The sequence below is a fragment of the Lingula anatina genome, chromosome 7, assembly GCF_051362555.1.
Source record: "Lingula anatina isolate TDL-2025a chromosome 7, LinAna3.0, whole genome shotgun sequence".
NCBI lineage: Eukaryota > Metazoa > Brachiopoda > Lingulata > Lingulida > Lingulidae > Lingula > Lingula anatina.
Genome location: NC_141773.1, coordinates 8,751,936 through 8,777,978, shown reverse-complemented (window position 1 = coordinate 8,777,978; position 26,043 = coordinate 8,751,936). Strand labels below are relative to the sequence as shown.

The 26,043-nt window shown below is 35.0% G+C and overlaps 2 protein-coding genes and 1 long non-coding RNA gene across 5 annotated transcripts in view; 2 read left to right on the top strand and 1 right to left on the bottom strand.

The window, feature by feature from the left end:
* Positions 1–12,532, top strand: part of LOC106171119 (ankyrin repeat and MYND domain-containing protein 2) — a 65,213-nt gene extending 52,681 nt beyond the window's left edge. For both annotated transcript variants that reach the window (XM_087016483.1, XM_087016484.1), the window contains exon 11: positions 9,042–12,532. In XM_087016483.1, the coding sequence (XP_086872609.1) occupies positions 9,042–9,205 (164 nt within the window). In that variant the 3' untranslated portion in view covers positions 9,206–12,532. The remainder of the gene's footprint in view (positions 1–9,041) is intronic.
* Positions 12,533–15,050: 2,518 nt separating this feature from the next.
* Positions 15,051–24,946, bottom strand: LOC147760706 (uncharacterized). Of its 2 annotated transcripts, none has more exons than XR_015335338.1 (3): positions 20,661–24,946; positions 20,195–20,446; positions 15,051–16,024 (listed from the first exon to the last, which is right to left on the bottom strand). It is a non-coding gene; the product is annotated as an uncharacterized LOC147760706 (long non-coding RNA). The 2 variants fall into 2 exon arrangements; XR_015335339.1 differs by having other exon boundaries at positions 24,326–24,945.
* LOC106171012 (uncharacterized) lies at positions 17,806–19,138 on the top strand. Its single transcript, XM_013551101.3, has 2 exons — positions 17,806–17,971; positions 18,386–19,138. The coding sequence occupies exons 1-2, from the start codon at positions 17,880–17,882 to the stop codon at positions 18,765–18,767; spliced, it is 474 nt and encodes a 157-aa protein (XP_013406555.3). The 5' UTR covers positions 17,806–17,879; the 3' UTR covers positions 18,768–19,138.
* Positions 24,947–26,043: the final 1,097 nt, after the last annotated feature.

Here is a 26,043-nt window from a genome sequence, read left to right as displayed (position 1 = left end):
CAGTCTAATTGGCTTCTTTTTCTGGAAGTTATACATTTTAGTGAAATATTCATTTTTATCATGTTGGCATATTCATTGTGGGACTCGAAGCTCCCATGGACATGAAGCCAAATGGTAATCAAATTTTCTACGTGTCCATGCTATTTATAGTCAATAATCAAAAATTGGTGATAATTATTCTGTAATATATTATGTAATGTTACATCAAAATTGACAAAAATCTTTTTGCACTGCTACTACAAACGTTATGAAAAGAAAACTGTGTTACTTATTATTATTTTCATCTTACAAGTATGATTTTTAGGATTGGCATGCAGTTCAAATAAGAAAGCCAGCTCAAATGGGTTATCATTTATTATTGAATTTAAGCAGTTTTATGTGAATTTTTCATTTTTCTCATTCTGGCATTTTAAAAGTGTGAACTTAAACTACCATGGGCCTGAAGCCTTACACTTGTTACACATTTCACTTACATTGGTATTACCTGTTGAGCATAATTAAAATTTGATGTTGAATTTGCAGTTAAGCATAATGTACTTTTGCATCAGAATTGACAGTAGCCTGTTTTGTGCATTGTTATTGTCTGCTTTTTGTCTGTACATTTGACAGCTTTGCTGCCTTGTTTAAGTTTAATTTGAAAATCTGTATAAATAAATAAATTGTAGATATTCGGCTTAGTATCTTTCTGATAAATACGGAATTATAATTGTACCACCAGCGTAGCACTGGTGGAACACATGGTCTTAGTCCCGTCCTGATCGTTGCCAGCTCCGCGGCCATGTTACCGTTACCGCTTCTCCTAGACAGTAAGGGCCTGCATACCCATCTCTTGGATTTAGGTCACCTATAATCTCAACTTGTTCCACGTAAAATTTGGGCTTTGGTGGTGCTGGGGTCTAGGTGTGGCGTTCATTGCAATGCACCCTTGTCCAAAAATGGCAAAATTAAATGCTAATTATCTATCATACCGAAGGAATTATGGGGAAAATTTCTACAGAGAGCTGACCGAAAGTCATATGTGGACATTTCAAATATGCCCTTGGATTTGACCTTTGACCTTTATTTCAAGGTCAAACGGGCCAAAATTTAAAAAAAAAATGAATTTTTTTATGAAAAAAAAATTATTTGTGCTGATATTCAGAAACTACACAGACCTAACCTATAATGTTATTGGAAGGTGTTACCCTTCAGGTCATCTTTCATCTCCACAGAGATACACCCAAAGTTGCTGTTGAACTTGAATAGGAAGTCGTACACTGGCTATATAACTGTAACCTTGAAATTGACCTTTGACCAACTTTTTATGATGAACTGCTTTTTGCACTTTTTCTGGCCTTTAAATCTCCAAAATTGGCAAAGAAATGTCCATGGTTACTATTGAACTTGAATAGGAAGTCATATACTGTGACATTGAAATTGACCTTTGACCTACTTTTTCACCATGAACAGAGCTTTGCATATTTTCTTGTCCCTCATATCTTCAAAACTAGCAGAGATATGCCCAGTGTTGCCCCTAGGTTTTTTCTTTTGTCAGCATATATGCAACACTGACAACACATTTCAAGGAAAACCAATAGGTCTATTGTCTAGAGAATCACATGAGTGATCAATGTTAGGAAAATATAGATCAATTCAAAAATCTGCTTGATTGTACCATTTTTAATTATATTTGTACCACCAGCGTAGGCGCTGGCGGTACCCATGGTTTTAGTCCCGACCCGTATGTTCCGCCGGCTCCGCTGGCTCCGCCGGCTCCTGCGGCTCCGCCGCCATGTTACCGTTACCGCTTCTCCTCCTAGACGGTAAGGGCCCCCATACCCATCTCTTGGATTTAGGTCACCTATAATCTCAACTCGTTCCACATAAAATTTGGGCTTTGTCGGTATTGGGGTCTAGGTGTGGCACTCATTGCAATGCACCCTTGTCCAAAAATGGCAAAATTAAATGCTAATTATCTACCCTACGGAAGGAATTATGGGAAAAATTTCTACAGACGGCTTTCCAAAAGTCATATGTGTAGATTTCAAATATGCCCTTGGATTCGACCTTTGACCTTTATTTCAAGGTCAAACGGGCAAAAATTTTCAAAAAAATGAATTTTTTTACGAAAAAAAATTAATTTGCGCTGTTATTCAGACACCACACAGACTTAACCAATAAAATTATTGGAAAATATTACCCTTCAGGTCATCTTTCATCTGTGTGAATTTGGGGTCAATCGGTGCATTTTCACGGGTGTAGCGGCCATAAGATACCGAAACTGAAAACTGTCTGTAATTCGGGAACCGTTAATGCTAGAGACCCATTCTTTTTTGCATTTTGTAGAGCATGTAAAGCCCAACACTGGAGTTGGTCTCCGTTTTTTTGTATTCCATACGGTTTTCGAGTTACGCTGTATCAAAAAGTCCATATTGGTGGTGAAAGCAAAATGTGCAGTACGGTAATGGATAATAAATTTTGAACTCTGGAAAAATAAAACATAAGGCTTGGCAAAGCAGACAACTTGTGGTCAAAAATGATATTATTTCATGAAATTTGAACATCTGGAACTTCTGAGCACCTCCCATTTCAAGAATTTCAACCAAAATGACCTTTTCTTTATTTTAATTAATTTTTTCTGTACGAAATTTAAGGCACATTATTGTAACTCCGAAATTATAACATTTAGTCCCTTATATCTCCAAAACTGGCAGAGATAGGTCCATAGTTACTATTGAAGTTGAATAGGAAGTCATATACTGGCAATCTTACTGTGACCTTGAAATTGACCTTTGACCTACTTTTCACCATGAACTGAACTTTGCAAATTTTGGTTCCCTTTTATCTCCAAAACTGGCAGAGATAGGTCCATAGTTACTATTGAAGTTGAATAGGAAGTCATATACTGGCAATCTAAATGTGACCTTTAAATTGACCTTTGACCTACTTTTCACCATGAACTGAACTTTGGAAATTTTGCTTTCCTTTTATCTCCAAAACTAGCAGAGATAGGTCCATAGTTACTATTGAAGTTGAATAGGAAGTCATATACTGGCAATCTAAATGTGACCTTAAAATTGACCTTTGACCTACTTTTCACCATGAACTGAACTCTGCTAATTTCTTTCTCTTTTAACTCCAAACCTGGCAGAGATAGGTCCATAGTTACTATTGAAGTTGAATAGGAAGTCATATATTGGCAATCTTACTGTGACCTTGAAATTGACCTTTGACCTACTTTTCATGATGAACTGAACTTTGCAAATTTTGCTTCCCTTTTATCTCCAAAGTTACGCTGTATCAAAAAGTACATTTTGGTGGTTAAAGCAAAATGTGCAGTACGGTAATGGATAATAAATTTTGAACTCCGTAAAAATAAAACATAAGGCTGGGCAAAGCAGGCAACTTGTGGTCGAAAATGACATTATTTCATCAAATTTGAACATTTGAAACTTCAGAGCACCTCCCATTTCAGGAATTTTTACCAAAATGACCTTTTCTTTATTTTAATTAATTTTTTCTGTAGGAAATTTATGGCACATTATGGTAACTCCAAAATTATAACATTTAGTCCCTTATATCTCCAAAACTGGCAGAGATAAGTCCATAGTTACTATTGACGTTGAATAGGAAGTCATGTACTGGCAATCTAAATGTGGCCTTGAAATTGACCTTTGACCTACTTTCCACCATGAACTGAACTTTGGAAATTTTGGTTCCCTTTTATCTCCAAAACTAGCAGAGATAGGTCCATAGTTACTATTGAAGTTGAATAGGAAGTCATATACTAGCAATCTTAATGTGACCTTAAAATTTACCTTTGACCTACTTTTCACCATGAACTGAACTTTGCAAATTTTGGTTCCCTTTTATCTCCAAAACTGGCAGAGATAGGTCCATAGTTACTATTGAACTTGAATAGTAGGTTTATACTGGCAATCTTACTGTGACCTTGAAATTGACCTTTGACCTACTTTTCATCATGAGCTGAACCTTGCAAATTTTGCTTCCCTTTTATCTCCAAAGTTACACTGTATCAAAAAGTACATTTTGGTGGTTAAAGCAAAATGTGCAGTACGGTAATGGATAATAAATTTTGAACTCCGTAAAAATAAAACATAAGGCTTGGCAAAGCAGGCAACTTGTGGTCGAAAATGACATTATTTCATCAAATTTGAACATCTGGAACTTCAGAGCACCTCCCATTTCAAGTTTTTTTTTTTCCAAAATGACCTTTTCTTTATTTTGATTAATTTTTTCCGTAGGAAATTTATGGCACATTATGGTAACTCCAAAATTATAACATTTAGTCCCTTATATCTCCAAAACTGGCAGAGATAAGTCCATAGTTACTATTGACGTTGAATAGGAAGTCATGTACTGGCAATCTAATTGTGACCTTGAAATTGACCTTTGACCTACTTTTCACCATGAACTGAACTTTGGAAATTTTGGTTCCCTTTTATCTCCAAAACTAGCAGAGATAGGTCCATAGTTACTATTGAAGTTGAATAGGAAGTCATATACTGGCAATCTAAATGTGACCTTAAAATTGACCTTTGACCTACTTTTCACCATGAACTGAACTCTGCTAAATTCTTTCTCTTTTAACTCCAAACCTGGCAGAGATAGGTCCATAGTTACTATTGAAGTTGAATAGGAAGTCATATACTGGCAATCTAAATGTCACCTTGAAATTGACCTTTGACCTACCTTAACTTAACTTTGATTGTACCATTTTAAGTCATATATATTTTTTGCGTATTTTAAAAATTCTTGTTGATTGCATTTTTATAGCTTGTCAAGCATAAGACTGGTGGCTGTGTCCCTTATTTTGTGTATGTGGGGGGTCTATACGAATGCGCTTGCTCCAGCTGGTGGTACAATATTCGGAGGCGGTATCGCCTCTCTGATCCTCTAGTTTTTTGCATATTTCGAGAACTTTTGTTGATTGCATTTTATAGAGCTTGTTAAGCACAAGACTGGTGGTGATGTCCCTTTTTTTTTTTTTTGGGGGGGGGGGGGGGGTCCATTCGAATGCGCTTACTCCAGCTGGCGGTACAATATCCGGAGGCAATATCGCCTCTCTGATCCTCTAGTTCATTTTTTCTTCATTCATTTTTTTTAACTTGAAATGATGTAAATATAAGATTATAGAATCTGTCACTGTATTTGTGCTAAAAGTGTTTAGTTTTATGAATGGCTATGTAGTGTCTTTTGTATTTTTTATAATTGGTCATGGTGCCTTTTTAATTTATATATTTTTATTTTAAAGCAATTGATTTTCTTTTTTAATAAGAGATGGAAATAAATAAAAACAAATATCATTTAACCTAAACTGAATTTTTCAATAAATTTAACTTTAAAGGTACACAAAAAGTATGATCTTGCCTCAGTCTTTTGAGAACAAAGGAACTGCTACTTGCCTCCCAAACAAATTGTGTTCCTTTTTACTGCAAGCCAGACATGTTGGAAAGTTGAAACCACTTTTAAAGGTATATGACCACAGTTAACATTTAACCAATTTTAAAAGTTTGAAATGGGTGTGCATTGTACAAATTCTTATAAGGGTTGCTGCATATCGCACCAGTCCCCATTCAAATCAATGGGAAAATGGGCGTTTTTCACCAAAACGTTTTTTTTTATGACTTTCTGACGTTCGAATTTTTTTTTTTAATTTGTGTAAAGAGGCATCCACGTACATGTAAATTTTGCCAAAAAAATGGGGGGTCACCAACCAAATAAGAGAACTATGCCAAATTGAGGTGCATTACACCCTGCGTGACGCACTAGTCCCCATTCAAATCAATGGGAAAATGGGCGTTTTTCACCAAAACGTTTTTTTTTGTGATTTTTCTAAAGTTTGAATTTTTTTTTAAAAACTTTTTTGTAAAAAGTCATCCAAGTTCATTTAAATTTTGTCAAAAAAATTGGGGGGTCACTGACCAAATAAGAGAACTATGCCAAGTCAAAGTGTGTTACACCCTGCGTGACGCACTAGTCGGAAGTCCCCATTCAAATCAATGGGGAAATTGGTGTTTTTTCACTAAATCGTTATTTTTTATGATTTTCTAACGAATTTTTAATATTTATATTAATATTAAAATTAATATTCATATTTATATAACTTGGAGATATCAGATTAACTTTGTTCGGTTTGTCTTTCTGTATCAGCTACCCATGGTCTGTCACCATGGGTAGAGCACTCTTCCAAAGTGAATCGATTATATTCTCCGTGATACTCTCTAGTATCAAATATTTTATTACTTTTAAAAATTATCTTGTACATGTAACATATTAAAAGGAGAGTGAAACTGGTATTTTTAGGGCAAAACCAGTGCAAATATTGCACACCCCATATTTTTGCCAAGAATGGATATTTTTCCATTTTACTTCACAGAAGTTCAGAACTCCTAAGGGCACATTTTCAGACCAATTTTCATTAAAATCTGTTGACCCTCAACTTGCTGATTTTTTGTTGGGTTTCTTGTGAAATGGCACATTGTGTACAGTGGCTAGGGTGTTTCTTTTTAAATTAAATATAACAGCTGTTATTTTTGCTTCCTGAAATTAGAAATGAGGTAGCTTGTCTGCCACGTACAGTGTCCACTTACTCTGGCTGTGATACATCTGAAACTAGATGGTGTTGATGGGTGGCCATCGCATATCCCTGCACTTCCCCATAGAGCAGCTCACACCTAGGGACCACTTACCACACACGCATGTACGCACACACATACACACATACACACACATTACTGCTTCAACCAAAGGTATTTAAAAATATAAATGTAAAAAAATCTACAATGTTAAAAGAATTTAGAATCAACCACCCCCCCGGGGACAGCCAAACCCCCTGTTACACTAAAATTCTTAAGTGCCCATGCACCTCCCTGATGATGGGTATACAAATCACTAAAGTTTCAACTTCCTAACTCTAATGGTCTAGGGCAGATGGCAGAAATTACAATGTCTTAAGAATTTAGAATCAACCCCCCCCCCCCCCCCAGGGTACAGCCCAACCCCCTATGGCACTAAAATTCCAAAGTGCATGCACATCCCTGATGATGGGTAAACTATTCACCAAAGTTTCAGCTTCCTAACTCTGATAGTCTAGGAGGAGATAGCAGAAATTTCAATGTGATAAAAATTTAGAATCAACCACCCCCTGGGGACAGCCCAAACCCCGGTGGCACTAAAATTCCAAAGTGCCCATGTACATCCCTGATGATGGGTATACTATTCACCAAAGTTTCAGCTTCCTAACTCTAATGGTCTAGGGGGAGATAAAAGAAATTACAATATGAAAAGAATTTAGAATCAACCCCCCCCCGAGGAAAGCCCAACACCCTGTGGCACTAAAATTCCGAAGTGCCCATGCACATCCCTGATGATGGATCTACCAATTCCAAAAGTTTCAGTTTCCTATCTGCAATGGTCTAAGAGGAGATAGTGAAAATTACAATGTTATAAGAATTTAGAATCAATAACAATAAAAAGTATTTTAATAATAATAATAATTTATTGAGCACATGAAATGATTGTACATTTATAGGCTCTCTACACCATTAATTAAAATATACTTAAGTTTAAATACAAATTTATAGGCTCTCTACACTACTAATTAAAATATACTTAAGTTTAAATAAAAAGTATTTTGCCGCCAGCATATACCTTCAAGAAAAGTAGACTCAAGAAATTGGTATTCACTTTCAAACACACACTAGAGATGCATGGATATACTGCTTAGGGAAATGCATGGCAGTGCATATGCATGATTCAAGCAGTGACCTATTTCTTGAAAGGTCTTGTTTACTGCTGGTTAGTAAATATACTAGTATTACAGTTAAGGGAAATATTTTGTGTACATATATTCTTTGTATCATTCGAAGCTTACAGGAAAAATTGCATATTAAAACTACCATGGGCAAGTGTGATAATTACAGGCTGGCTTAATGATCTTTGGCAGAATATGGTGAGAGGCCTAATTACCCATTGGACTGGGAAGTCACACCCCTTTGAGTACTTGCTGGCAGCAAGGAAATTATAGAGAGATGGAAAAAGAGGCCTCCCCTTATTTTCAGTTATTACCGTACTACGTATTTTACATCCTCCATACACTTGCCCCTGTTTTCCAAATTCTGTCCAAAGAGTACCCTTAGTCCTGGGTTTGTATTTCTCAGATGAGAGTTGAGCAAAGCCCATTTCAATAGGTTCAATTTTGTCACATTTTCAACAACAAAGTACATACATGATAAACCATGTGTCACATACGCAGTGCTGAATGACCAATGTGTATTAGACACGTATTTATTTATCTGCAAGGTTTTTTTTTTTTTTTTTTTTTTTTTTTTGAGGGGGGCTAGACTTTTATCTTAGGCTCCGTTCACATGGAAATTCTATTTTCTAAAAATCTATTTTCAGTATCTTGTGATCACGGTCTGTGCCCTGGATACCCCGCGGCGTAATTACTGGCAGCGTGAGCGAGTTACTTCCAAAGCTGTAATTAATTCTCGGCTGCGCTCGGAGGAGATTCTGATACCTTGACGCATGCGCAGTAGGAAGATAGAAAGTAAATGGCGGTCGCGGTTGCTTTGAAAAATGTGTTTGTCGATTTTCTGCAACAACAAGACGAAGAAGATGAAGAAGCTATACACATGACAGATATGAGTGCAACCGCCATGATCCGATGGCAAGCGATGTGGCAACGGAGGATGAGATTTTATAGAATGCGAACTAGGGATCTCCTCCGAGAGCAGCCAAGAAATGATTACAGCTTTGGAATTAAGTAACTGGCTCGCACTGCCAGTAATTACGCTGCGGGTATCCAGGGCACAGACCGCGATCACAAGATACTGAAAATAGATTTTTAGATTTTTAGAAAAAAAAGATTTTCCATGTGAACGGAGCCTTAATCTTGTTAAATATATTTGTACAAGGTAATTCAAATCTAAGGCGAATAAAAAAGTTCTTGTTGATGGATATATATGCAGTAACGACGCAATGATCTAAAATGGCTCTAGTCCTATTGAATTACTACTCTTGTCTAATTTTTTTCACAGAGCAGTACCAAAAGGAACAAGGACGTCTAAAGCAAGAACAAGAAGCTGTATTAGAAAGTATGAATACAGTAAAAGAGGCTGAGAAAGAAATTAGAGAATTAAATGTTGAAGAGGACAAACCTGGTGCTGGAGAAAATTTGATGCCTACAACAAAAGAACAGTAAATCAACACATTTTGTCCAAAAGTAAATATTTTGGACCTGGACCTGCTCTTGTTATGATCCATTATTAGAGGTTAAGCAAACGACGAACAATGAAGACGAAATACGAAAACTAGGTTCATACATCATAAGTTGTAGCGGCTGTTTCTTAAACACCGAACAAGGTATACAAAAACAATAGAGCAGGATGAGAAAAAAATGCTCAATTTGTAGCGATTTTATATTCGTTTTCACTTATGATAAACCAACTTGAAGGCAATCATACAAAGAAACATGTGATTTAACGCGTTATCAAACGTGTATTAATGTGTGAACGAACTCAATTGGTACTTACTTTTTTTGACGAGGAATTCATAAAATCTTCGTAAATTGGAAGAAAGAACTACGAAAAACAAGGTTATGATAAGCACAAAGTGATGATGTAGTGCACATGTTCGTCCTTCGTCTTAGTTGTTCTCTATTGTAACAAATTCCTTGGTGCCCCAGAGGCAGTGAAAGGGTTCGTTTTACCTCAGAGAAATGTCTATTACATGTGTTTTACCAAACTATAAAACTTGCCAAGCTAAAAAATGAATGGTTTGATGCATCTCTGTCTTCTCATATACTGTAAGCACATGTTCTTCTTCAAACTGTAACAATTGTATAATTGTGTGTTGTGCTCTAAATCGTGTATATTAATAACTGGCTGTTGCATTATTTGTAATTAAGGTAAATCTGTCACTGGTGAATCAGCCAAAGAATGAAAATATTCACATTGTCTGCCAACTTTAGAAATTTTGTTGTAAGAACTCTTCTTTGTATATACATATTTTTGGAAGCATTTGTATATAGGGTTGATAAAGAAGCATACACAAATTAAGATTTAAAAAATCACCAGTCGTCCACTATGATGTGCGGAAATTTTACATTATACTACACTATGGCTCATTCAGTAGCTTTTCTAACATCTAGGTGACATGCAGTAGGAAAATGATAGTCCAAATACTCAACCCCTGCAGTGAAGGATTTTGTAGTTTTCATTGATGATGGCCTTCTTCTTGACTTGTAGCCAGCTGTACATTTCATTGTGGTAAGAATGGGGCAAGATTTTCGAACTTTTGACAGGCTCATAAAACTCTTCAATAGATCAGCTATATCCCTTTTCTAACCTTTTAAAATTTTTAAACACTCAAGGCCTGTGCATACAAGAGTGTGCACAGTTGTTGGATTGTTACTGAAGGTGTAAAATTACCATAATCTAAATGTTTCAAAAAGGACGTATTCTTGACAGAGAGCAAATCCTACATTTCAATGGAAAGAGGATTAAGAGCAGATGGCAGGTGTGCAGAGGAAGGATAATAAATCAGTTTTTATGTACAGACACATGTTGTGGCCATCATCATCGGCCCCTTACGATTTTCAGAGATAACATAAGTGGAAACTGTTTCACTTATTGTCTTCAAACTCACAGAATTGATTAATATTCATGAAATTCAGGTGAAGTTTAAAAATCAGCTTGATCAGACCATTTTTACAAAAGTTATACGTTTTTTTTTTTTTTCTCTTTTTAGCATATATGCAATGCAGAGAACACACTAAGGGAAAAAATGGTTGATTAATTGTCTTCAAACTTACAGGAATGATCAATATTACTTAACTACAGGTCAAGTTCAAACGCCTGCTTGATCGCCTTATTTTAATGCATTTTTTTTAGAAGTGTGTCTTTTTCACATATTGGCATTTTCAAATTGTGACTTTAAACTTCCATCGACCTGAAGACCTTTGCTAGTTACGTTTTCTAAATATCTTAGTAACCTGCAGTGCATAGTTAAAAATTGGTGATGATTATGCTGTTAAGCATTATGTAATATTGCATCAAAATTGAAGAAACCCTATTTTGGGCACTGCAGAAAGACCATGCCAGTGATAATTATCAAACTTAATGAAAATAAACATAGGACTCAAACACATCTTGAATTGGAAAAACAGTCTGATTGCATTTTATTCTGGAAGCAGTGCAGTTCTTTTTGGAATTTTCATAATTCACATATTGGCATTTTCAGTGTGGGACTTGGAACTCCCAAATAGTGCATGTAGTAACTTTTCTGATTGTCCATGTTAGGTATAGTAGATGGTTAAAATTGGTGGTGATTATGCTGTTAATCATAAATTAAAGGGATAATAACTCTTCGTTTTGGTCAAAAAATAAATTTTCTTAGAGTAAACTACAATTTTCCCATACTTACCAATGGTTAATGAATCCATTTTTACATTCAAAGTTAGTCCCTGGTTTTTTTCTAAAAAGTTTTTTTTTTTTTTTTTTTTTTTTTTTTTTTTGTAAAGATCTCTTAAGAGATTATAACAGAGTATAGCCATCAATGGAGGTCACGTGGTCTGAAGACAAGCTCAGATATCAGAATAATAGCTATAACTGCTGTTTTTGTCTTAAAACAGAATATATTATTTTTCTGTGAGTTATTCACATTGTTTTTATTGTGAAATATAGACCTCATACGAAGAGTTATTATCCCTTTAATATTGCATCAAAATTGATGAAAAACCTACTTTGTACTCTGAACGAATACTTGTGAATTATTCTTTTAGTTTTGCCTGCGATAATCAGCATGACAACATATAATACAGTTGTACGTAGTAGAATATGATGTGCAGTCTTGTGTGTGCGTGCCTGTGGGGGTTACATTTACATGAGGTGTTATGTATTTTGAATTTTTGATATCGTTCATACCACTGCATTTGGGTAAAACTTTGCTCCATGAAACTTGCGATCAATGGGGTATAACAGCCCGCTTGGCGCCAGGTGTCGCTAGTGTGAATTCAGTCCTTCCACAGTCGCCATTTTGAAATAACACATGTGGGACTGTGACACTGCTCATAATAAACATGCCTCAGTATTGTTGTGTACCTGAATGTCAAAGTCGGCAAGGTGGCCATAATTTTTCTGAGGATTCAGGGCTTTGTTTGAAGTTGAGTGTTGTCCATATCAACACACCTTTCCATGTTAAATGGCCAGTCACAACTTGACCCAGGCACAGTAATTAGAGATAGACGAGTTGCCTCAAAATGAATACACATAGAAAGGTTTATTGATCTTAGCAAAACTTACAAAATTTTGAAAAGAGAGCTCCATAGCGAGAAAGTGCATAGGAGGTATGATAATCAAAGTGCATTTTCTTACGTCCAATTTCAGAAGAGATATTGTCAGTAAATATGCAAAAGTACCGGTACTACCTGCATAAGGTTGTATTATTATAAGTGATATCCTTTTGTATTGATTTAATGAGGTTGACAGGCAATGTTAAATAAAATAATAATTTTTTTATTTAAAAAAAATTATTTAGTCCACAGTAAGAATCATGAAACTATGTAATAATTAGATAATTTATTTGTGCACCAACTTTCCTGAATGTATAGCTGCAATTTCTCAGCCAGTGGAATACTGCAGGTTTGGAAAACTTTTTGTTACAGTTCGAGAAATAAAATTTAAAGTAAGTAAACATTTTACAAATGAACACTTTTTTTTTTTTTTTTTTTTTTTTTTTTTTTTTTTTTTTTTTTTACATTATAGCACTTCTGAATTATTTTACTTGAACAGAACCACCAAAATACTTCATCACTGAAAATTCATTAAAAAAGCAGCAAAATCAAATTATTTGCAGAATAGAATAGAACTACCAAATTATTTCATCCCACCAAAAATACTTAACAAAATAGTATCATAGAATTTTTTTTTCATTACTGTTAAATATTATTAAAAACAGCATAACCACATAAGTACTTTTTTGTAAAGAATATAGCACCACCAAATTACTTTATTACGGTAAAAAAACATGAAAAAAACAGCTTAACCATATTTGTTCTGTATTGTAAATAATATAACATCATCAAATTATTTCATTGCACTAAAAACGCTTTTAAAGATTGCACCACCAAATTATTTCATTTTAGCTACGTTTTTCAAAAAGGCACTTCAAAATTGTGATTGCAGCTAAGCAATCTCCTACCATTTCATACTTTCTACAAACTAGCTGCCACATACTTCCTATAGTATTTTTATGTACAGACACAGATGTGTCTGTACATATTGCCATCACCTGCGTCTGTCGTCGCCGATGCCGATGGCGATGGCGATGCCGATGCCGATGCCGATGCCGATGCCGTGCACTTTCCTTGTAAACACGATAAGTGGAGGGCAGTTTTACTTTTTGGCTTTATATTTACAGAGCTGGTGAATATTCATAAAACGCAGGTCAAGTTCGAAAATCAGCATGATCGGGCCATTATTGTAGAAGTTATGCTGTTTTTTCACTTTTCAGCATGTTTTTCACATTTCCTCAGATTCAATTCTTAGGCATGTTAACAGTCTCATTATTAAACTAATAAGATACGTAAAAGTTTTTGTTTGACATTTCCTGCATCTTTACAACATTGTTAATTGATTTTGTAAAAATGATGGTAAACTTGTTATCGTGTATTGTGTAATAAAGTTTCAAAAATGGAAATAAACTCATATCATTGCATTTTGTCAGATTCAATCATTCACTATGTTCAGAATCTCAGAATGGAAGAAATTGGACATTTAACACTGCTTTATTGATATTTTTCCCATCTCATCAATTTTCTTAGTTGATCATATAAAAATGGCAGAAAACTGTTAATTTTGTTTTATGTTAAAAATTGTTAAAAATGGGAAAAAAAAACATTTCAGAACAGTTCTGTCTTATTTACATTTTGGCATTTTCAAGTTGTGACTTTGAAGTTCCATGGGCCTGAAGACCTTTGCTAGTCACATTTTCTGAATATCCATGATACTAATATTTTATTATTAAAAATTGATGGTCATTATGCTGTTAAACATTATGTAATATTGCATCAAAATTTGAAAAAAACCTATTTTGGGCACTGCTCCCATGATGACCATTTAAAAAAACCATGTCACTTACTGTTCTCAAACAGTACAGTACATATATATATATAGATGTGTCTGTACATATTGCCATCACCTGCGTCTGTCGTCGCCGTCATCGCCAGCGCTGACGCCGTGCACTTTCATTGTAAACACGATAAGTGGAAGGCAGTTTTACTTTTTGGCTTTATATTTACAGAGCTGATGAATATTCATAAAACACAGGTCAAGTTCGAAAATCAGCATGATCGGGCCATTATTGTAGAAGTTATGCTTTTTTTTCACTTTTCAGCATATATGCAACCCTGTAAACACATATTAAGGAAAACCGATAGGCCTGTTGTCATGAAACTCACAGGAGTAATCAATCTTACTACAACGCAGGTCAAGTTTGAAAATCGGCATGATCGGGCCACTATTTTAGTAGTTATGCTGTTTTTTCACTTTTTAGCTTATATGCAACACTGTAAACACAATATAAGAAAAACAGATAGACCAATTGTCATTAAACTCACAGGAGTGGTCAATCTTACTAAAATGCAGGTTGAGTTTGAAAATGAGTATAATCGGGCCATTGTTTTAGAAGTCATGCCGTTTTTTCACATTTCCTCAAATTCAATTCTTAGGCATGTTAACAGTCTTATTATTTAATTAATAAGACACATAAAAGTATTTGTTTGACATTTCCTGCATCTTTACAACATTGTTAGTTGATTATGTAGAAATGATGGTAAACTTGTTATCGTGTATTGTGTAATAAAGTGTCAAAAATGGAAAAAAACTCATATCAGTCAGATTCAATCATTTACTATGTTCAGAATGTCAGAATGGAGGAAATTGGACATTTGCCACAGTTCTATTGATATTTGTCCCATGTCATCAATTTTCTTAGTTGATCATATAAAAATGGCAGTAAACTGTTTATTTCATTTTATATAAAAAAGTGTTAAAAATGGAAATAAACCCATTTCAGAACAGTGCTGTCTAGTTTTTATTTTGGCATATTCAAGGTGTCACTTTGAAGTTCCATGGGCATGAAGACCTTTGCTAGTCACATTTTCTGAAAATCCATGATACCTTTATTTTATTATTATAAATTGATTGTCATTATGCTGTTAACCATTATGTAATATTGCATCAGAATAGAAGAACACACAATTTTGGGTGCTGCTGCCATGAAAACCATTATGGGAAAACCATGTTACTTATGATTGCCAAACTTTCAAAAAAGAAATACAGGACTAAAATGCAGCCTGAGTTGGAAAAGCAGTCTAATTGACTTCTTTTTCTGGAAGTTATACATTTTCAGAGTGTGAACTTGAACTCCTATGGGGCTGAAGCCTTATGCTTGTTACACATTTTACTTACATTGGAATTACCTGTTGAGCATAATTAAAATTTGATGTTGAATTTGCAGTTTAACATAATATACTTTTGCGTCAGAATTGACAGTACCCTATTTTGTTTTTTCCTGCTTTTTGTCTGTACATTTGACAGCTTTGCTGCCTTGTTCATCAAATAAAGTGCGCCTTGGCAAAATGCATGTCGAAAAATATCCAGTGTCAGAATGCATCACCTCCACAAACAGATCTTTGCATGTAAACACAACAAAATAGCAGAATGAGCGATTTGTAATGAACATCTGGCTTTGTAACTGAGTATAGTATTTGTGTGTTTTCTTTAGGTGCAGAGCACCAGATACACATTACAAAAAGGGGAAATCAGGTCTGGGACCAACTCATGTGTCTGCAATGGTTTTGGACACAAAAATGACTCAAACAGTTTGTTCTTCTCTGTAGCTGCCATTATCTCTCCAAATCTGGAAGCAATGATCCGCCATTGTCTCTCACTGTGCCAGATTGTGCTCTTTCCTAGTTGTAACGTGCTACCCTCAGTGTCCTTGCTGTTTGTACCTCAACCTGAAATATTCATGTCCCATTAAAGCATGGAAGATTGTACATCATTAACTAGTTTCAATCCAATATTATAATTCTATGATGGCACACATCATCTAGTTTGATAATTGTCTGGCCCCGTATGCACAAAAAATCCTTATCTTAAGTGAAAAATTCTCCTTAACTTCATAAGAAAATTCTTAGCTGAGGAAACCCCTTAAGTGGTATGCATAAAGTGCCTTAAGAATTTCCTAAGCCAAGAATTTTCTCAAATAATAGGAATTTCCTCAACTCTGTAGGATTTCTCTTATGTGTTGAGCTATGTTTAGCCTGTGCATTGACCAATAGAATTGCCTGTTACAATAGCTCACACTGGGGAATTCCTGGGGAATCCATGTTTGAAGGAATCCTTTACTTGGAAATGAGATGAGCAAGCACATTGGTGTGTATTAAACTTATACACTGTGTTGCATGTGCCTCAAACATGGCAGATAAGAAAAGAGGGCCCAATTGGAGTTGTGAGGAGAAAGAGGTACTTGTTGAGGAATTTTTAAAGCAGAAACACATACTCAGGGGACGATTCTCTACTAAGATCACAGCACAAGCCAAAAAAGATGCATGGACCAAAGTAATGAATGGTGTAAACCAGCACAATCCTGATATGAAGAGAGACATCGAAAGTGTCAAAAAGAAGTGGGACAACCTCCTTTCAGGTGCAAAAAAGGACATCATCGATTACAAAAAGGAACTGAGGAAAACCGGTGAGTGAAATGCCAATGCTTTATTTGTCCACATTATAGCCTACATTTGCTAATAGCCTATAGGCCTATCAGTTATTATTAGAAGAGTTGAGATATCAATCGTGTAGGCCAAGAAGTTGTAACTTCTTGTGTAGGCCTAGTATTCTTCATACTCTGACAGAAAAAGAGGCATGCCATCAAATCCCCAGACCTAATTAACACTAATAATAATAATCCAGTGACATAATTACATTTTAGCAAAAGGTTTTATCTCTTATTGGATGATACATGTGCACCCATCTCCCTTATCGGCGATAATTCATAATTCAGGCCCAAAAAATATTAGTTTATCATCATTGTCACCTACAAGAAGTGATTCAGTAGAGCGTATTTTTTGTTCATACAAAAACACATTAAATTTAACCAACGATGCCCTCCGGACCGTCATTACATACACTTAAACATGGAACGTGCCATGAGCAAAGCTAGTAGTAACATAAATTGCAGTAAGAGGTACTCTTAGTACAGGGAGAGTCTGTTTAACTTTTTGTGCATAAGGTGCACATTCGATGGGGAAAATTTACATTATAATTTTTTTATGTGAGCAGAAAAGGTAATGCAGCCGGGGATGATAAAGTAACATTTTTCATGGGCCCTAAAAAAGAAATTAGGCCAGCATATACTTATTTCATGACTATGGCCATTTACATAACATCAACTTACATATTTTAAGTGTTATCTGTGATGAAAAATTGTGGCATGTAATTCATAATATTTATATTAATTTTAATTATTAATTTCACTATTGACCCCACGTATGCACATATTTAATACCTATTGAATAAGCATTGATGTGTGAGATTCCGTGTTATCAGGTGGTTTTCAGGGATTTCATTAGCAACATATCTTAAAAAGTGCCCACTCAAAATTTTTCACTTTAGTAATCCCTTAACAGAACGACAAATCACAAATGTATTTGGTTGGAGACCCATGCATATATTCGCTTTCATTTCAGGAGGTGGTCCACCACCACGTGAACTGCCTGCTCTCACAAAAAAAAAATATGGGAGGTTTTCGGAGAAGACTCACCATCGTTGGGAGGACAAGAATTTGGTATCGAGTCTGGATTAGAAATAGAAATGACTCCTGCAATACATAAGCCAGCAAATGCTGATGAGGAGGTTGAAAGCAGCTTCCCAATTCCAGCTGATTCTGATGAAAATATGTCATGGTATGGATATCAATATCAAAATATTTTCCAAGAATAATTGAAATACAACTTGTCATGGAAATGATGTTAATTATGATGAAATGAATTACAATCTACTCAATGTGATGGCCAAGGGCTACCAGTTGTGACAGGTTAAAGCTGTTTATGGATCTCTTTTGATTTGACTGAAGTTTTCTACATTTAGTTTTAAAATTCCCACATAAATCCTTCTCTCAAAATTGAACCACCACACTTGATAATTACTTTATGTTTCAAATTACAGTATAAACATAACGTTTGTGTTGTAGCATAGCAAAATGTTACGTTTATTATTACTTCATGTGAAAAAGTAAAAAAAAAAGAAAAAAAGCAGTAGCTGCTGCTCATGCAACTTGATGAAAAATCCTTATGCACAATATTTATTTTCTTTTGAAGGCTGCCCAGAATAAGCCCTAGTCCATCTTCCACTGGCTGCCCTACTTCCACTCCAACATCAAGTCGATGTCCTACTCCAAATGAAGCAATAGTTCCAGTTATCCGGAAGCGTAAAGTAGTGGATACTTCAGATACAGTGGTGGAAATTCACACCCTTCACAAAGAGGTTCTCCAGGCTGAAAAAGAAAAACTTGGACTGGAGCAAAAGAAGCTTAAGTTGGAAATCGATAAATTATCCTTGGAAATAGAAGTATTGAAGCAGAAGAAACAAGATCAGTGGAAACAGCAGCAACAACAGATTGCCCAGTTTGGGGATTCCAACAAAGGCAACAGCTGTAGTAATATGTACAGTACAACTTCCAACACCTATAGACAAATGTAACTCTAACGTGCCTCAAAATATTTATATCAGAAATACTGACAATCAAATCATAACATTTGCATCAGATCAGTGAAGCAATCCTTTTATAATTATTTTTACTGCAGTTGTTCATATGCTGACAACATAAGGTCATTGCTGGAAAGTGTGACATATATTTTTTTGTTATTATTTAAATTAAAATTTGGTACATTCCATAAAAAGATTATCCTACATCAGGTTGAACCACTGCTATTTATGTGTTTCAAATGTATTACACTTGAGTCAGATAAACATTGATGTACACAGTGCCATTGGAAATGGCGATAATATATATTTAGCCATTGTTTTCAAGTTTGTTTAAAAATAAAATGTATCTTTTGAACATGGATTTATGCTTACCCTTACTGGAAGTACTGCTGAACGTAACGTTCTCTGGTAGCATTGTCAGGCCCATTATTAGGTACTGGATCAACCTCAGGCTGGATATCAATCCCTTCATCATCGAAATCTGGAAGATTCATGTCCATGGCCAGGTTATGCAAGATCGCAGTAGCTGCAATGACGCGGCATGCTTTAAGTGGTTGTAAACGAATCTCATCATAAAGGCAACGGAATCTTCGTTTCCAAATTCCAATTGTACATTCTACAGTTGAAGACCGAGTCCTGGTTTGAGCATTGTTGTATCTCTGTTGAGCTGGATTTTGTGGATTCAGATAGGGGGTCAAAATCCATGACTTGCAGGGATATCCACTGTCCCCCAGAAGTATTCCATTATGGGCTCTCCTTTCAAATGCATCTCCAACTTCACTCTCACGAAGTATACGAGAATCATGAGTACTCCCTGGCCATCTTGCCACTATGTTTGTAAATCTCCTCCTGGCATTACTTATCACTTGTACATTTATGGAATGGAAATTCTTCCGGTTGACATAATCTGCCTCATACTGATGTGGTGATATGATTTTCACATGTGTTCCGTCTACTGCTCCTATAACGTTTGGGAAATGGGCTATCTCATAGAATGTGTTTTTGACAGCTGCAAGTTCATTGTTCGGTGGAAATCTCACAAATTCATTGATATGTCTTAGGAGAGCATTTGTAACCCTGTGAATGATTCGACAAGCAGTACTCTGATGTATTCTAATTGTATCTGCAACAACTTGCTGAAAGCTCCCACAGGCATAGAACCTTAGGGTAATGAAAACTGCCACTGTGTTGTACAGTCACTGAATCTGAGGACAAAATTTCCACTTAAGAGACCCAATGAGGTACCTTAAAGTTAAGGAGATATTTGGGGAAATTCTCATCTTAAGATGCTTTATGCATACCACTTATGTTAAGGATGATCACTTAAGGAAATTCTTAGGGAAATTCTTAAAAAAATACACTTAAGATGTTTTGTGCATACGGGGCCTGATTCTTCATATTAGACCTCTGTTTTCACTTACATCATTCCCTCTATCAACGCTTTATTTTATCCGTGGCACTTGGCAATAATCGTGAGCCACCACTGCCGCCTGCAAGTCGGCTTTAAGGTAGGCATATCTGGTGGCTACATCAATCTTTGACAATGATGTGAAGTGATAGGTCAGATTCCTGGAAGTAATCATTGTATCCTGCTCTACTGTAGTTGGTTGGTCTGGGGTCCTGAAACCGACAGTTTGCATTGCCCCCAATATTATGAGCCTTCTCTGGAGAATCTTATGAAGAAAATAAATAAGTACATTTATTAAGTATAATAAATCTTCAGCTTTGGTTCTACTAAAAAAAATATGAGCGTACTCGTACATAGTCTACATACATTGTAACATGACAGATATGACGCTCACACACCTCGACTAATCTTTGATTTTTTTCAAAGAAAATACTTTGCATTCGTGTGTTTCAAGCACTAAATGAAAATAAAACACATACCTTTCAATCAATTCACATGTTCTTCATGTTGTTATGGCACCACATTCAAGTAATTCGAAAATGGCAGTTTTTGTAGAGAAAAAAAAATGTAATTTTCAGTTTTTAAGTCCTTTCGTATGGTGTTATTATGGTGTTTAGCTCAAATAATAAGGTATATGCTATACTTTTCAAATCTTGCAAAATGTCAGTTTAGACTCTCTCTTTTTTATGTACAGACACAGATGTGTCTGTACATGTAGCCGTCACCTGCGTCTGTCGTCGCCGTCCCCGTAGGCCGTCGCTGTGCACTCAGCGAAAACACGATAAGTAGAATACCGTTTTACATTTTGTATTCAAATTTACAGAACTGATGAATATTCATAATACACAGGTCAAGTTCGAAAATCAGCATGATCGGGCCATTTTTAGGGAAGTTATGCTGTTTTTTCACTTTTTTAGCATTATTATAACACCGATAACACGATAAGTGAAAAACCATATTACTTTTTGGCTTGAAACTTACAAAACTGATGAATATTCATAATACTCGGGTCAAGTTCAAAAATCAGCATGATCAGGCCATTTTTAGGGAAGTTATGCTGTTTTTTCACTTTTTTCAGCATACATGCAGCACCAAAAACAAGTGGAAAACCATTTTACCTTTTGGCTTGAAACTTACAGAACTGATGAATATTAATAATACACAGGTCAAGTTTGAAAATTGGCTTGATTGGACTATTTTTACAAATTTAAAGTTATGCTGTTTTTTTCCATTATTCCATTATGCAACACTGATAACGCATTTTAAGGAAAACCAATCACCCTTTTGTCTTGCAGCTCACAGGAGTGATTAGTCTGACTAGTATACAGATCAAGTTTGAAAATAAGCATGATCAGTCAAGTTTTGATGAAGTTATTAGCTTTTTTGTATATAAGTGGTTTTTCTTCAGATTTAATTCTTAGGCATGTTAACAGTCTCATTATGGAACTAATTAGATATGTAAAAGTGTTGTTTTGACATTTTCTGCTTCTTAACAATATTGTTAGTTGATTATATACACCCCATTTCCATAGATTAGATCGACCTACTTTAGATCGACCTAACTCCCTGGGGGTTCACGCTAAATAGCTGTCAGCCGGGCGGACACGAAAGTTAATTCCTTCCAGCTTGTAGTACGCGGGACGGAAACTTAAGGCGGATTATCTGACAGTAATCTAGTGAGACTCCCCGCGGTGATAGATCGATCTAAAGTTGTGGGAATAGACCCTAAGAATGACGGTACACCTTTTATTGTGCATTGTGTAATAAAGTGTCAAAAATGGAAAGGAACTCATATCATTAGTTAAGAATCTCAGAATGGAGCAAGTTGGACATAAATTTGTTCTATTGATATTTTTCCTTTGACAACATATTTTTTAATTGATCATATAAAAATGACAGTAAATCAATTATTTTGTTTTATGTGAAAAAGGTGTAGAAAATGGAAATAAACTCTTTTCAATACAGTTTTCCCTTGTTTAGATTTTGGGATTTTCAAAGTGTGACTCTGAACTCTATGGCCTAGACACATTTTCTGAATATCCATGATAGTTTTATTTTATCATTAAAAAACTGATGGTTATTATGCTGTTAAGCATTGTGTAATATTGCATCAAAATTGAACAAAACCCTATTCTGGGCACTGCCTCCGTAGTGACCGTGAAAGGAAAACCATGTCACTTGCTCTTTTCACACTTAAAGGAAAGAAATGTAGGACTGAAATACAGCCTCAGTTGGAAAATCTGTCTCATTAGTTTATTTTCTGGAAGTTATAGGTTTTTTTTTTTTTTTTTTTTTTTTTTTTGTGAAAATTTTTATCTTTCACATACTGGAATTTTCAATGTGGGACTTACAGCTCCCTTGGGCATGAAGCCCAGTGGTAATCAAATTTTCTGAATGTACATGTTTTTAATAGTAGATATTTAAAAATTGCTGGTATTTATATATTTATAATCATTATGTAATGTTGCATCAAAATTGACAAAAAACCTACTTTGAGCACTGCCACCATTAACATTATGGAAAGAAACTGTTACTTTCTATTTTTTCAACTAGTCTTACAAGAAAGATTCTTAAGATTTACATACAGCTCATATTAGAAAACCAGCTCTATTAGATTATCATTTTTATTAAATTTATGTTTTTTTTTTTTTTTTTTTTTTTTTTTTTGTGAAATTTTCATTTTTCTCATTCTGGCACTTTCTAAGTATAAACTTGAACTCTGACGGGCCTGAAGCCTTTTGTTTTTACTTTCGTCAGTGTTACCTGTTGTGCATAATTAAAATTTGATGTTGACTGTGCAGTTACACATAATGTATTATTGCATCAGAATTGTAAGTCTCCTATTTTGTGCATCATTGTTTTGTGCTTTTCTTAAGGTGTGACATATGGGCCTGAAGACCTTTGAGAGGGTCAGTCTGTTAATTTCCCTTGGGTATCACTAGGCTAATTTAAGAGTTATAAAGTCATTTGCCAAATTAATAGGCCATTAAATGAGATTACATAAAGCACACTCGTTGATATTTCCCTGTAAACTCCCAAAGGTTAAGCTCTCTGCTAGATTAATTATAACGAAGCAGTGATAATTATGCAGGTAAATTTTGTTTAATATTGCAATTAAGTTTTATATATATATATATATATATATATATATATATATATATATATATATATATATCAAACTCAAAGATTAAAAGTTTGAATAGCAGCTTCATTGGAATTATATTTACCTCTGCCAAGGTTATGTTTGTCTGTCATCAACATAACTCAAAAAGTTATGGAACAATTTTGATGACATTTTCAGGAACTGTCAGAAGTGGGTCAAAGAGGACAATGATTAGTTTTTAGTGGTGGTTCGAATCAATAATCTATCAATAATTAATAATGATAAAAAATTGCTGCCTTGGCAGAGGTCTGCGCTCTCAGAGTGCTTTTCTAGTTTTGTTATGTTTTCCTTATTAATTTTTCTTAAACACTGGAATTTGTGACTTTTAACTCCCATCCGCCTGAGGCTCTGCACATTTTCTGTATTTCCACATAAGCAGTTGTATTGGTTTTTATGTCTTTAAACATTATGTAATATTATTTTATGCACTGTCATCATTTTTCAAATATTGGGACTTTCATCATGTGAATTTGAACTCTATGGTCCTGAAACTGTAATCTTATTGAAGGGATGGATTGAGACCATCTTCTGGGTCTTCTGGACACAAGAACCTAAACGTACTGAGTATATAGGAGTATAAAACATTGATATGCTTAACTTTTGTCTCTACGTTTACATTGAAAACAGTGACAAACAGGTCATAATAACTAGGATTTTTAAGGGTCACTACACAGCATTTATCCCTGCTTGGCTATATTCTCAAGAACAAATTTTGCCTGTCATTGTTTCTACATACAAAATTTAATTAAGTTTACAAAAGGCGATGCTGTAGTTTTCATATTTTGGGACATGCATGGATGATGTTAAAGAGGAAGGAAAATGTTACGTTGGGAGTGTAGTGGGAATGGCCAAATCTACTTTTAAACATGCAGATGTTAAAAACTTTACAAAGACTAATCACAAATAAGGTATTATCAAATGTCAAAACAAATTTTCTTAAAATGTTGCACTGAATCGTTTGAAATTTGAATATTTTTATACTTAGTTTTTTGACCGCTTCGTCTCCACTCCCTGGTCTCTCAGAACTGAAGAAATGACCTCTCTTTCTGAATTGTAAGGTCTATTATATTCACAGGGGGAGGAGGCAGGCCGAATTGGGCGCTTTTTGTATTCAATACTCTTCAGTAACTGACAGGTGAAACTCCGTTTAATATAAATCAATGAAAAATTACACACGACGCATTAGTACTTAAAATATTTTGAAATATACCACAAAAAAGGAAAATCCCAGACCCTAACACTCCCCAAAATGTCGCGTCATTATGTAGGTCACTGGCTATCCTACCGTTGAAGATCACTGGCTGTCCTAAAATGGTCCAATGAGCAGTTGTTGACGTGTTTGACCAGCAGACTGTATTATTATATATTTAATAATATATGCATTTTAAGTGTAAAATCCATTTAAAATGGTCAGTAGACTTTACAGGAAAAAGAGACAAATACTTAAGAACATCAAGACACATAAATATACAAAATTATCTGGAGGAAAATATTTTTTGCTACATTCAGAGTCTTAGCAGATTGTTAAAATTCATTTTTTATTATTTATTATCATTTAATTTCAGAAATTAAAAATTATAAACATCACACCTAAATACCGATGTTAATGAAACACGTACGCGTACACACCCACTGTATAGACTATCTCAAGAATTTCATTTCCCACACTCAATCTTGAAACTTTTCCCCTTTGAATAAGAGTCTCGTGTGCTGATATGGACACTGGTACAGGGACACGGTCTGAGGCTACAATGTTTATGTTACTGGCTACGTTCAATAGATAAATATATAAAAGCAAATAATTACTTTATATGGAAAACAAAAATATCTTATTCAATAACCTCTAATTAAACATGAAAATTGAGTTATGTTATTGACGCGCTCTTCATATCACGTCTGTCATCAGCGTTCTTACATTACACCAAATGGCAACATGGAGCCGAATTTTGACCGTCAAAATATCAGCAATTAGGAAATTGACTAGAAAATAGGTACGGGAAAAACTGACTGACGAAGAGGCTGCATAAAATGCAAAATCAAAAGGAAATATGAATATTGCCAGGAAACTAATAGCGATATCCAAACTTAAAACAACTGGTTGAAGGCCCAGGATAAAATATGATTAAAACACTGTCAGATCTGAATGAGAACGGACTGGTCACTGGATTTTTTTTTTTTTTTTTTTTTTTCGTGCAAATGGATAAGAAAAACGACAAAAACTACAGAATCTTCAACCAGCCTCCCTCGAAATATTGACCAATTTCCGGAAGAAAATGATAGTAAATTTTGTATTTAGACAGATCGTAAATAGGGCCTACACTTGTGGCGAGCACCGCATTATAAACCGCAAGTGCATGCATCCTCAGCTTCCAGTTCGGCGCGGTCATTTGTGCTACAGAATATCGAGAGCGCATTATTCCCGAACAAATGTGCAGTGGAAATACGTTTGATTGTTTCCTTTTAAAGCTTTCTTTTTATTCATTTATTCATTCAAAAACAGATGTATGTTGTGAGTGTGTGTTTGTGTGTGTGTGGGGGGGGGGGGGTCGGCTCATGCCTTAGTTTAAAACCTTTTCATTAAAATCACACAATCCAGGGCTGGACCGTTGCTGCATTAACAAAATGATAATGTATATATAATTTCTAAGGTTTCATGTCTAAGTTACATGCACATGTGGAATCCATAGATATCTTCAGGA

Coding starts and splice junctions, on each gene's coding strand:
- LOC106171012 (XM_013551101.3), top strand. CDS start 17,880: ATGACTCCTGCAATACATAAGCCAGCAAATGCTGATGAGGAGGTTGAA. Junction 17,972..18,385: donor TCTGATGAAAATATGTCATG/GTATGGATATCA, acceptor TTTCTTTTGAAG/GCTGCCCAGAATAAGCCCTA.